The sequence below is a fragment of the Thamnophis elegans genome, chromosome 12 (genome assembly GCF_009769535.1).
Source record: "Thamnophis elegans isolate rThaEle1 chromosome 12, rThaEle1.pri, whole genome shotgun sequence".
NCBI lineage: Eukaryota > Metazoa > Chordata > Lepidosauria > Squamata > Colubridae > Thamnophis > Thamnophis elegans.
The window spans coordinates 46,774,382-46,786,735 of record NC_045552.1 but is presented as its reverse complement, the minus strand read 5'-3'; the positions used below and the strand labels follow the sequence as shown (position 1 = coordinate 46,786,735).

At 48.2% G+C, this 12,354-nt stretch overlaps 1 protein-coding gene across 1 annotated transcript in view; it reads right to left on the bottom strand.

Annotated features, from left to right (window-relative positions):
- Nucleotides 1-11,534, bottom strand: part of FAAH2 (fatty acid amide hydrolase 2) — a 29,156-nt gene extending 17,622 nt beyond the window's left edge. Inside the window, exons 1-3 of the mRNA XM_032227100.1 lie at nucleotides 11,149-11,534; nucleotides 5,952-6,034; nucleotides 804-940 (exon numbers count right to left, since the gene is read on the bottom strand). Of these exons, the coding sequence (XP_032082991.1) occupies nucleotides 804-940; nucleotides 5,952-6,034; nucleotides 11,149-11,373 (445 nt within the window). The 5' untranslated portion in view covers nucleotides 11,374-11,534. The remainder of the gene's footprint in view (nucleotides 1-803; nucleotides 941-5,951; nucleotides 6,035-11,148) is intronic.
- Nucleotides 11,535-12,354: the final 820 nt, after the last annotated feature.

Here is a 12,354-nt window from a genome sequence, read left to right as displayed (position 1 = left end):
TCTTCTTTCCCCCATCTTCCTTTCAGTCTCTCCTCCTCTCTCTCTTTCTTTTCTATTATTTTAGGTGTCTCTTTCAGATCTCCGTTTATGTTTCCTTGGGATGGTATTTCCGCAAACTCAAATATAATTTGATATCATTTCTTATTCCCTTACCTTCGCTAATCTATCCTAACTATATTTTCCTCTCCTTTATATCTCGCTTTTGGATATACACTTATATATTTAATATTTTCTTTTTTGTTTTCCCCTTCTCCCCCACTCCCCTTTTCCATTTAACAGCGCATCGTTGGGGTTCTATATCTTCTCCCTACTTTCTTTTCTAGTTTCCTTTCTTTAGCCAATCATAAAATCTTCCCCATGTCTTGAAGTATTCTGGACGGTTCACCGACAAATGCGCGCACAACAAAACCACGCCGACAAAAGCGCAGCAAGAAAACCGCGACGTCAAAATCGCTCCCACAACAGCGCGCCGACAAAAGCGCGCCATCAACAAACAATGTGAAAACAAGGTAATAACCCTAACCTTAACCCTAAACCTAACCCTAAACCTAACCCTGAACCTAACCCTAACCTTAACCCTTACCTTAACCCTAATCGCGCTTTTGTCGGCGCGCTGTTGTCAGTGTGCTGTTGTGGGCGCGATTTCAACGTTGCGGTTTTCTCGCCGCGGTTTTGTCGGCGCGCTTTTGTCATGCACGCATTTGTTGGGTCACGCTCTGGACTACATTCTACCGCACCTTAGGTTGAAGACTGAAGTCGAAAAACAGTGGAAAGAAAAAACGACCCAAAATCCAGCTACTCACCATATAACGCAAAGGCTTCCTTGACAGTGACAGGAACGCCCAGCAAGGGGAATTTTTTCTGGAGTGATTCTTCATCTTCTTGTCCGTCAGAAAGCAGCTGGTCAACCACCTGGGCCTCCTGCAAGGCAGCCTCAAACCTGAGCAGATGGGTAAGGAAAGAGCAGGGAGGTTAATAAACGGAGATCTCTAGCTAACGTTTTAGGGAGCTGGAGGCTAAAACATATGAAGAACGGTTGCAGGAACTGGGTATGTCTAGTTTGATGCAGTGGCTCAGTGGCTAAGACGCTGACCTTGTCGATCAGAAAGGTCGGCAGTTCGGTGGTTCGAATCCCTGGCGCCACGTAACGGAGTTCGAAAGCATGTAAAAATGCAAGTAGGAACCGCCTTTGGTGGGAAAGTAACAGCGTTCCGTGCGCCTTCAGCATTTAATCATGCTGGCCACATGATAACAGAGATGTCTTCAGACAACACTGGCTCTTCAGCTTTATAACAGAGATGAGCATCGCCCCCTAGAGTCGGGAACAATTAGCATACATGTGTGAGGGGAACCTTTACCTTTACCTTATACTTGATTGGAAAGAGTGTGGGAATTGTTCCTGACATGTGGGAGTCTCTGCCACTCATCAAAGCAGCTATGCTTCGAGCTTCTGCTGAAGTTAAAAGATGCTGCTTTGAGAAGTTGACTCATTAAAGCAGCTGCCTTTTTAAGGCTGAGCAGAATCCTGGACAAAGAAGTGACTGCTTTAATGATGAACTATCTACCTAGTTAGAATATAGCACTAGCTCTTTGGCTTTGAAACGGAGATAAGCACCGCCTGATGTGGGAGAAGCATTGCTCTACCGCTCATCAAGGCATCTATGTCCTCAAAGATGCTGCTTTGAGAAGTTGACTCATTAAAGCAGCTGCCTTTTTAAGGCTGAGCAGAATCCTGGACAAAGAAGTGACTGCTTTAATGATGAACTATCGACCTAGTTAGAATATAGAATATAGTTTGTGTGAGAGCTTGGGTATGAGTGATTCGGAGGACCTGGCGGGGTATGCGGGGGCCACCGGGGTGGTTGGGGGGGCTATATCCACGGGAGAGGGTCGGAGCATTGCGGTCATAACAGGGAGAGGCAGATATGGCGGGGACTTTAGGGCAGGCCATCATCGGGGAAGGAGGGCTCGCTGTGTTATAGAGATCCCTCCTTCCGGCCCTAGGAGTCCCACTCCAAGGTCAGATGGCGCGAGTACTCAGGACCCTGGTCTCAGGCTGCTGTCGCTAAATGCCAGGTCTGTCGTTCATAAGGCCCCCCTCATCCGGGACTTGATAACTGATGAGGGCGCAGACCTGGCATGTATTACTGAGACATGGCTGGGCACGGAGGGAGGAGTCCCCCTCGTTGAGATGTGCCCAGCCAGATTTCAGGTGCTACACCAGCCGAGAGCCCAGGGAAGGGGTGGCGGTGTGGCTATTGTAGTCCGGGAGTCTTTAGTACCTCGTAGGATCCCTGCTCCGGAGCTTGTCGGGTGTGAGTCCCTGCTGGTGAAGCTGGACCTCAAGGGTCAAGTGGGTCTGCTGCTTACGTACCTGCCTCCCAACTGCATTGCAGCAGCCCTCCCCTCGCTCCTCGAGTCAGTAGCCGAGCTGGCAGTTGAGTTCCCTAGACTTATAGTTCTGGGGGACTTCAACTTGCCTTCGCTCGGTGAACACTCTGATGGAGCGCAGGAGTTCATGGCCTCCATGACAGCCATGGGCTTGACTCAAGTAATCCGAGGCCCAACTCACTCAGCGGGTCACACGCTCGACCTCGTATTCCTCTCGGAGCAGTGGAGTTACGATCTTGGTCTGAGGGGTAATGAGATCGTACCCCTGTCGTGGTCAGACCACTACCTACTGAGGCTAGACTTCCGGAGGCCAAACCCCCACCGTAGGGAGGAGGAACCGATCAGCTGGTTCCGCCCCAGGTGACTGATGGATCCTGTTAGGTTCCAGACGGAGCTTGGGGTTATTCCTGATACCCTCGCCCACAGTTCGGCGGAGACCCTCGTCGCTGCCTGGCACTCGGCAGCTTCGGAGTCTCTAGACCGGATTGCGCCGCTACGGCCCCTCCGGGTCAGCGGCCCCCGGAGGCCTCCTTGGTTTACTGAGGAGCTCCGGGAGGTAAAGCGCCGGAGGAGACGCCTAGAACACTCGTGGAGATCCGATAGGTCTGAGTCGAAACGGGCACTTTTAACAGCATGCACCAAGGAGTATATTCGGACTTTAAGAACAGCAAAAAGAACATATATTGCCTCCTTGGTAGCGTCCGCCGAGTCCCGCCCAGCCACCCTGTTTAGGATAACCCGCTCCCTCCTAAATAGGAGGGAAACGGGGGACTCCCTACAGGGTAAGGCTGAGGAGTATGTCCAGTTCTTGGCGGACAAAGTTGCCCGGTTTCGAGCGGACCTGGACTCCACCCCAGTAGATCCAGCCGAGACACAAGGAGAAGACTTGGCAAACCATCTCTGGGTTGAGTTTCAGGAAGTTGCCTCCGGGGATGTGGACAAGGCTATGCGAGCTGTGAGTGCCTCCACCTGCATACTGGACCCGTGTCCCTCCTGGCTGGTTGCCAACAGCAGTGAGGTGACACGAGGCTGGATCTAGGCGGTTGTTACCGCCTCTCTTCGGGAGGGGTACTTTCCCACCGCGCTCAAGACAGCGGTGGTAAGACCCCTCCTGAAGAAACCGTCCTTGGATCCAGCTGTTCTTAATAACTATCGTCCAGTCTCCAACCTCCCCTTTGTAGGGAAGGTTGTTGAGAAGGTGGTGGCTCTCCAGCTTCAGCGTACCTTGGAGGAAGCTAACTATCTTGACCCCTTCCAGTCTGGCTTCAGACCCGGTTACAGCACAGAAACCGCTTTGGTCGCATTGACCGATGATCTCTGGAGAGCTAGGGACGGAGGCCATGCTTCCATCCTAGTTCTCCTGGACCTCTCAGCGGCTTTCGATACCATCGACCATGGTATCCTTCTGCGACGACTGTGGGAGATAGGGGTGGGCGGCACTGTTTTGCAGTGGTTCTCCTCCTATCTCTCGGACAGGTCGCAGTCGGTGTTGGTGGGGGGACAGAGATCGTCCCTGAGGCCCCTAACTTATGGGGTGCCGCAGGGATCGGTCCTATCCCCCCTACTATTTAACATTTACATGAAACCGCTGGGCGAGATCATCTGAAGGCACGGGATAAAATACCACCAATATGCGGACGATACACAGTTGTATCTGTCCGCCCCGTGCCAACTCAATGAAGCGGTGGATGTGATGAACCGGGGTCTAGAAGCCGTTAAAGACTGGATGAGAGCAAACAAGCTGATACTCAACCCAGACAAGACCGAGTGGCTGTTGTGTTTTCCTCCCAAAAATTTGATCAACATACCATCACTCAGGCTGGGGGGACAAAACTTACACCCCTCAGAAAGGGCCCGCAACTTGGGAGTCCTCCTGGACCCACAGCTGACTTTTGACCACCATCTCTCAGCTGTGACCAGGGGGGCATTTGCCCAGGTTCGCCTGGTGCGCCAGTTGCGGCCCTACCTGAATCGGGAGGCCCTCACAACAGTCACTCGAGCCCTTGTGATCTCCAGGCTGGAATATTGTAATGTGCTCTACATGGGGCTGCCCTTGAAGAGCATCCAGAGACTTCAGCTAGTCCAGAATGCGGCCGCGCGAGTGATTGTGGGCGCACCACGGTTCGCCCACATAACACCGATCCTCCGTGAGCTGCACTGGCTACCTGTCGATCTCCGGGTGCACTTCAAGGTTCTACTCACCACCTATAAAGCGCTCCATGGTAGTGGATCTGGCTATTTGAGAGACCGCCTTCTGCCAATTACCTCCCTGCGTCCCATCAGATCGCATAGAGTTGGCCTCCTCCGTATTCCATCCGCCAGTCAGTGCCGACTGGCGACTACTCGGAGGAGAGCCTTCTCTGTTGCGGCTCCGACACTATGGAACAATCTCCCCGTGGAAATTCGTACCCTCACCACCGTCCAGGCCTTCCGCACAGCCCTCAAGAACTGGCTAGCCCGTCAGGCCTGGGGATAAGTTTACTTTTGCCCCTCCCGAATGTTGAGTGAATGTTGAGTTTTACTATTTAATTTACTTTTGTGCACATTTCTTTTTGTATTGTCTGACACTCCCTTCCCTTTTGACTGTAAGCCGCCCTGAGTCCCCTCAGGGAAAAGGGCGGCCTATAAATGTCTAATAAAACAAAAACAAAACAAATAGCACTAGCTCTTTGGCTTTGAAACGGAGATAAGCACCGCCTGATGTGGGAGAAGCATTGCTCTACCGCTCATCAAGGCATCTATGTCCTCAAAGATGCTGCTTTGAGAAGTTGACTCATTAAAGCAGCTGCCTTTTTAAGGCTGAGCAGAATCCTGGACAAAGAAGTGACTGCTTTAATGATGAAGTATCTACCTAGTTAGAATATAGCACTAGCTCTTTGGCTTTGAAACGGAGATGAGCACCGCCCCCTAGAGCTGGGAAGGACTAGCATATATGTGCAAAGGGAACCTTTACATCAGAATTGGAAAAAATTCTGAATGGCCACAAGATGGCAGCTAACAGTCAAACCCTTCCCTTCCTCCCTAGTCAACTCTGGAACTCTGCAACCCAGATATGGAAAAGCCTACTTTATCTACGAAGAAGGCTGCAGAAAAATGGGTCAAGGCAGTGAGAAATTGAAGTAAATATAGATTTATTTAAAAAGGAGGACTGTTTCGATTGTGAGATGCTTTGGATCCAAATTGCTGAACAGGATGTTCTTGGAGACACCCAACGCAGCCTTCCTCCTCCCCTCGTCCATTAAGCAGCTCCTATCTTCTTGTCTTCAATTCAGGGTTGTACAAGGCCAGTGAAATGCTGAGAAAGGGCTTGGAAGGGAGAAAAGCTTGCATTTTTTTTTTTACTTTTGCCAGGCCTATGTAGCAAATCCCCTAGAAGGGGACGTTTGGAAGAAGAATTTCAAGGCACTGCCCCGATAGAGCGAAGGGAAAGGGAACCAGCAAGATTTTGAAACAGGGAAGAGCTTCCTCCAGCAAGCCATACCTGTCTGCTCTTCCCCCCCCCCCCCCAAGATAATAACCCAGAACCTGTTGGACAGAAAGTGAAAGCTTTTCCAGCTTACCTGTCTTTAACAATAGCATTGATGAGCGGGTTCACCTGCTTGATCCTCTCAATGTAGGTTTCAAGGAGATCAACGCACTTCAACTGCGAGGGATGAGAACAAAATTTTAATTACATCAATTATAGATGGACATTGAACATAAGAGATGAAGGAGATACAGAATAGTATTTAATGTGGGTTAGGTTTTTTTTTCAATGGTTGGAGATAAGAGGCAGAAATTAGATGGAGAGGCTGTAAAGGCTGTAACGATGGGGAAAGATGGTCGTTGTCACTTCGAATGGCCACTAAATGAACTGTTCAAAGTTGAGGACTACCTGTATTGATGTAGGGGCAAAGGTTTGGACCTCCCGGCATGTTTAAAGAGGAATAAATGGCCACATTATTTATAAATCAGTTTCATTCCATTTAACCCAGCTGATGTAAAACGCCCTCGAGGTGAGGGAAAACATAAAACTCTTCAAGTAAATGAATAAGAACTCAATGATGTTCTAGGTAGTGTAAATGTTGTGCGGGACGCAGTGGCTCAGTGGCTAAGACGCTGAGCTTGTCGATCAGAAAGGTTGGCTGTTCGGTGGTTCGAATCCCTAGCACCGCCTAACAGAGTGAGCTCCTGTTACTTGTCTTACAGCTTCTGCCAACCTAGCAGTTCGAAAGCACATAAAAATGCAAGTAGAAAAATAGGAACCACCTTTGGTGGGAAGGTAACAGTGCTCCATGTGCCTTCGGTGTTTAGTCATGCTGGCCACATGACCACAGAGACATCTTCAGACAGCGCTGGTTCTTCAGCTTTGAAACGGAGATGAGCACTGCCCCCTAGAGTCGGGAACGACTAGCGCATATGTGCGAGAGGAACCTTTACCTTTACCTTTAAATAGTGCGCAAATCTCTCTGAAGATCAGGCCAATCTTAGCCAAATAGTTGTTTATATGTTTTCCAGGCTTCCATAAAGAAACAAATGATAATCTGTTTAGTGGAAAAACAAACACGAAACTGGATGTGCAGGTTTAGGAGGCGACAGGAAGTACACCCATTGAAAACTCTTAGGAATTCTGATGAGTAGTATCAGAAGATTTCTGTCTGGTGTTTAAAAATCTACATGTGTAATTAGGCAGCTCAAAGCCTTTGCTTGCTATGGCGGAGTAAGGTGAGCTAAACCTGATTGGATTCTTTGTCAACACCCATACAGGTAGTTCTCAACTTATAACAGTTTGTTTAGTGACCATTCCAGTGGTGGGATTCAGCCAGTTCGCACCTATTCGGGAGAACCGGTTGTTAACTTTCTAAGCAGTTGGGAGAACCGGTTGTTGGAAGAAATCTCCTTTTGTTTTTTCCCACCTTACAGGGCTAATCCTGTAAAGAAGGCAGGAAGGAGACATTCTGGTATTGTTTCTAGCCTAATCTTGATTGCCCTGCTTACAGAAGCTGCCTCTCCAGTTAACCCTTATGACATTGTCACAGCTAAGGCGAAGTGCCCATCGACCCGAGTGACGTTGAGTTGGCCATGCCCATCTAGTCACATGACCACCGAGCCCCGCCTACCCAGCTGGCCATCAGGGCAGGGAACCGGTTGTTAAATTATTTGAATCCCACCACTGGACCATTCCAAGTTACAACGTCATAGGAAAAGGTGATTTATGACCATTTCTCACACTTACAACGAAAAAAGGGCAAAAAACGCCCAAAAATTGCCAACAAAAAGGGCCAAAACCAACCAAAAAACAGGCATGCGTGCCCCGGCCAGCTGGTCTTCAAGTTTTTCGACGCTCCAGCAGACGCACACACATGTACACACATTTCTTTTTGGGCACTCAGTTCCCAAAAGGTTTGTCATCACTGTCCTAAGGCCCCTGAAATTCCCTGCTTTCCCCACATGGAAAGGGAAAAAAAGCAAGTTAGACTATGACAGTATTACTTGTGGTTGCAACTTCACTGCTCTCTTTCTCCTCTGACAATTATGCAAAATTATATATATATATATAATTTTATATATAATATATAAATATATATATTTAGCCCAAAGCTGGAAAGTAAAGTTTTAGAGGGAAAGGTTTGGGGTTCAAAGCAAAGAATTAACTCCTTTGCTTTTTAGGTCATTTTCCAGATAGCAATAGCAATAGCAGTTAGACTTATATACCGCTTCATAGGGCTTTCAGCCCTCTCTAAGCGGTTTACAGAGTCAGCATATTGCCCCCAACAATCCGGGTCCTCATTTTACCCACCTCGGAAGGATGGAAGGCTGAGTCAACCTTGAGCCGGTGAGATTTGAACAGCCGAACTGCAGAACTGCAGTCAGCTGAAGTAGCCTGCAGTGCTGCATTTAACCACTGCGCCACCTCGGCTCTTAGATGTGTAGTTGTCCTTTAGGCTGTCTAAAGCAGTGGTAGTCAACCTGGTCCCTACCGCCCACTAGTGGACGTTCCAGCTTTCATGGTGGGCGGTAGGGGTTCGCTGTAACTCTGCTTTCTAAATTTTATAAAGTAAAGTTACTTCCCTACTTTATAAATCACCATTACTGTGGAATTGGTGGGCGGTTAGAAAATTTTACTACTAACAGAGATACAAAAGTGGGCGGTAGGTATAAAAAGGTTGACTACCTCTGGTCTACAGCAAGAGCGGGTAAATATGGAACTTTTACGACCTGTGGACTTCAACTCCCAGAATTCCTGAGCCAGCAGGAAGTCCACCGTTGTAAATTTGGCCGAGTTGTCCACTCCTGATGTAGAGAGGTTTTTTGGGGTGATCTGGCAGAAATGGGAAAACTGACCTGTGCATCAGAGAACAAACCTTTTTTTTTTTGAAACTCCAGATGTCCTATACAGATGTTTTGCTAAAAGAAGGGGGGGGGAATTAATTGAAGTTTTATGCATTGGAAGACTAAGAAAGACAAGGACTAAAGAAAATGAAGGGCAAAAAGACTTCTAAAATATGGAAGAGGGAGGAGGGAGAATAAGAATGGCCAGAAGTCATAAACATATTTCTTAACTTTGTTTTCTGTTTTTCTGTTTTTTTATTTTAGTTTGTTATAGTATTATAAGACAGAGATAAAAGAGAATACTTGCAGCTCAGGGTTGAAATGAGGAGTCCTTGGTGTTCTCTGTTTTCTTGCAGATGTTTCATCACTCAACTAGGTAATGTCATCTGTTAGTTAGCACTGATGGCATTACCTAGTTTGGTAATGAAATGTTGCAAGAAAACAACCAAGCTCAGAGAACACCAAGGACTCCTCGGTATTACATGCCAATTTTCACTCAATATTTTAAAAAGAGAGAGAGAACATTTCAGGGGAAAGTATGCTATTGTAGATAGGAAGATCAATATATGAAGAATAGGCCTTCCACAAACATGGGACGTCATCCCTCTAAAGGCAACATTGAATTAAAACTTTAGAAAGAGAATCTCAGGGCCAAGATTTGCCCTATTGGCAAGGTGGCCATCATAAAAATGTAATAAACCTACAAACTTTAGAAAAAAGAAACCAAGGCTAATACGCCTTCATCTAAACAAGTGGATTTTATGGCAGGATTTCCTAGAGAGGATTTTGAGAGACCTGTTCAGTCTCTCTTAATTCTTCAGGATTGGAAAATCTCTAATTTATAAAAACAGGGGATGTTTTCTTCTTAATCCCAGATTAGGGATTTTTATTTAGAGAGAGGCTTTTTTTAAAAAGAATGAAAAATAAAAATCCATCCTCATGGGTTTGGGCTTAATGTAGACACACACACCCCAGCCATTGATTCCAGATGTAGAGTGGGAGGCAGAGATATTATTATTTAATAAGAGCATTAAAACTCATGGCCATCTTTAAGTACTTTTCAGGCACCCCAGTACACTGTGGGGCCATTTGGAACTTGCCGATAGGAAGTGGGATCACTGCTTGGTGGCCTATCCAGGCTGGATAGAAAGCATGACTCAAAACACTACTGGATCGCCACTCTTCTCGTCACTAAAAGTGCTTGGCAAGTGATGGGACTTGTAGTCCAGCTCTAAGAGGACCATCTGCAATAAGCCCTCCAGAACACAGTAAACTGTTCAGAAAAAAACAATTAGGACACCATATAAATAAATAAAATAAGCACGTCCTCTTTATCTCTTTCCACCCAGATGGGGCATAGGGAAGCAGGAGAGAATGGGACCTCTAAGTTCAAATTTATGGAGAACCACCTGGGTGGGCTATTCTCCCCCCCAGCCCAAGATATCTTCCATGGATCAAATAGGAGTGGGGGGGCTCTTGAAAGAACTTTCTAAGGCAGTGTTTCTCAACCTTGGCGACTTTAAGTCCTGTGGACTTCAACTTCCAGAATTCTGGGAGTTGAAGTCCACAGGACTTAAAGTTGCCAAGGTTGAGAAACACTGTTCTAAGGGATGACTAAAGGCACACATTTTCCTGCTCCTCCTTCTCCTCCTCTTCTTCCTCCTCTGCTTTTTCCTCTTCCTCCTCTGCTTTTTTCCTCTTCCTCCTGCTCCTCCTCCTCTTCGTCTTCTTCTCCCCTCTTCTTCTTTCCTCCTCCTCCTCTTCTTTTTCCCCTCCTCCTCCTCCTCCTCCTCCTCCTTTCTTCCCCTTTGCAGGTTTCCTGTTTGAAAAAAACTCTTTGCAAAACTAAACAAAGATGCCTGTCTTCTTTCTTTCCTTCTGCTTTTCTCCCTTTTTCCTACCTTTCCCCTTCAATTTGATTTTTTTTCCTTTTTGCAACATCTCAGCAAGCATCAATAAAGCCCCTGGTCTCTCTCCTTCCTTCCTTCCTTCCTTCCTTCCTTCCTTCCTTCCTTCCTTCCTTCCTTCCTTCCTTCTCCTTTCTTCTTCTTCTTCTTCTTCTTTCCCTATCTCGCCCTCTCGATGAGGCTTTTCCCGTTAGCAAAACTCGTAGCAAACCTGAATAAATAAATACCGCGCGTCTTCTTTCTTCCCTTGAACTTTGTTCTTCTTTTTCCTGTTTCTCCCGGTTTGACTTTCCCCGCTTGCAAAACTCTTAGCAAACAAATAAATAAACGCCACTCCTCTTCCAGTTAGTTAGTTAGTTAGTTAGTTAGTTAGTTAGTTAGTTAGTTAGTTAGTTAGTTAGTTAGTCACTCCAAGATAACAGGAATAAGACTAAACATGAATAAGCACACAGGAAATGGGTACAAATAAATGGGGACATTAGGACACTTCTTAGGGGGCGCCCCCCAAGACCCTCGAGGTCTCCTTCCCCTTCCTTACCTCCCTGCGGCGGATGCGCCTGGCCAGCTCCCCGGCGGGAAGGAGCAGCAGCGGCTGGTCGGGCGGCGGGACGGTGCGCCGCGCAGGGCGAGATCCTCGGGCGCCTTTCGCTTTCCAGGGCAACAGGGCGGACACGCGCAGCGCCAGGCTGAGCAGCGTCAGGAAGGCGGCCGAGAAGAAGCGCAGCACCCGCACCAGGCAGCGCTGGGCGCGGGTCAAAGCCATAGCCCGGCGTTGCTTCAAGTCGCTGCGGAAGAAGCCAGCGGCAAGGAGCAGCCCCGGCCGGTAGGAGGAGGAGGGCGGGGAAGCTGCGGGAGGGGGAGGAGGGCGGGGAAGAGCTGGAGAACCGGTTAACCCTTGCAAGCGAAGCGCGGGCCGGGGCGGACGTCGTCATCGCGCATCCAAGTTGAGCGCCGGGGGATTCTGAGCGGCTGCCCCTTTAAGAGGGGGCGGACTTCAACTCCCAGGAGTCAACTGGGAATGGGGGTATTCTGGGAGTTGAAGTCCTCCCTTCTTAAAGGGGCCACGGTTGAGAAAGTAGAATAATAGCATACACCAACACAAAGGCAGGGTAGACTCCAGCATTGCGCATCGAGTCAAGCCCAGGAATTCTGAGCGGCTGCATCTTTAAGAGGGTTGGACTTCAACTCCCAGGATTCAACAGTCAGAATGCTGGCTGGGGCATTCTGGGAGTTGAAGTCCTCCCTTCTTAAAGGGGCCACTGAGAAAGTAGAATAATAGCATACAACAACACAAAGGCAGGGATAGACTCCAGCATTGCCCATCGAGTCCCCCAGGGATTCTGAGCGCCTGGCTCTTTAAGAGGGAGTGGACTTCAACTCCCAGGAGTCAACTGGGAATGGGGCATTCTGGGAGTTGAAGTCCACCCTCCTTAAAGGGGCCACAAGAGAAAGGAGAATAAGAGCATACACCAGCACAAAGGCAGGGGTAATAAGGGGCCACAAGAGAAAGGAGAATAAGAGCATACACCAGCACAAAGGCAGGGGTAGATTCCCGCATTGCGCATTGAGTGTGGCTTCTGAGCTGCAGCATCTTGAAGTAGGATGGGCTTCCCACTCCCAGGATTCAACTGCGGGAGGGTTGGCTGGGGAATTCTGGGAGTTGAAGTCTTCCCTTATTAAAGGCCACAGATGAGAAAGCAGAATAACAGAGTTGAAAGTGACCTTGGAGGCCTTCTTTCTAGTT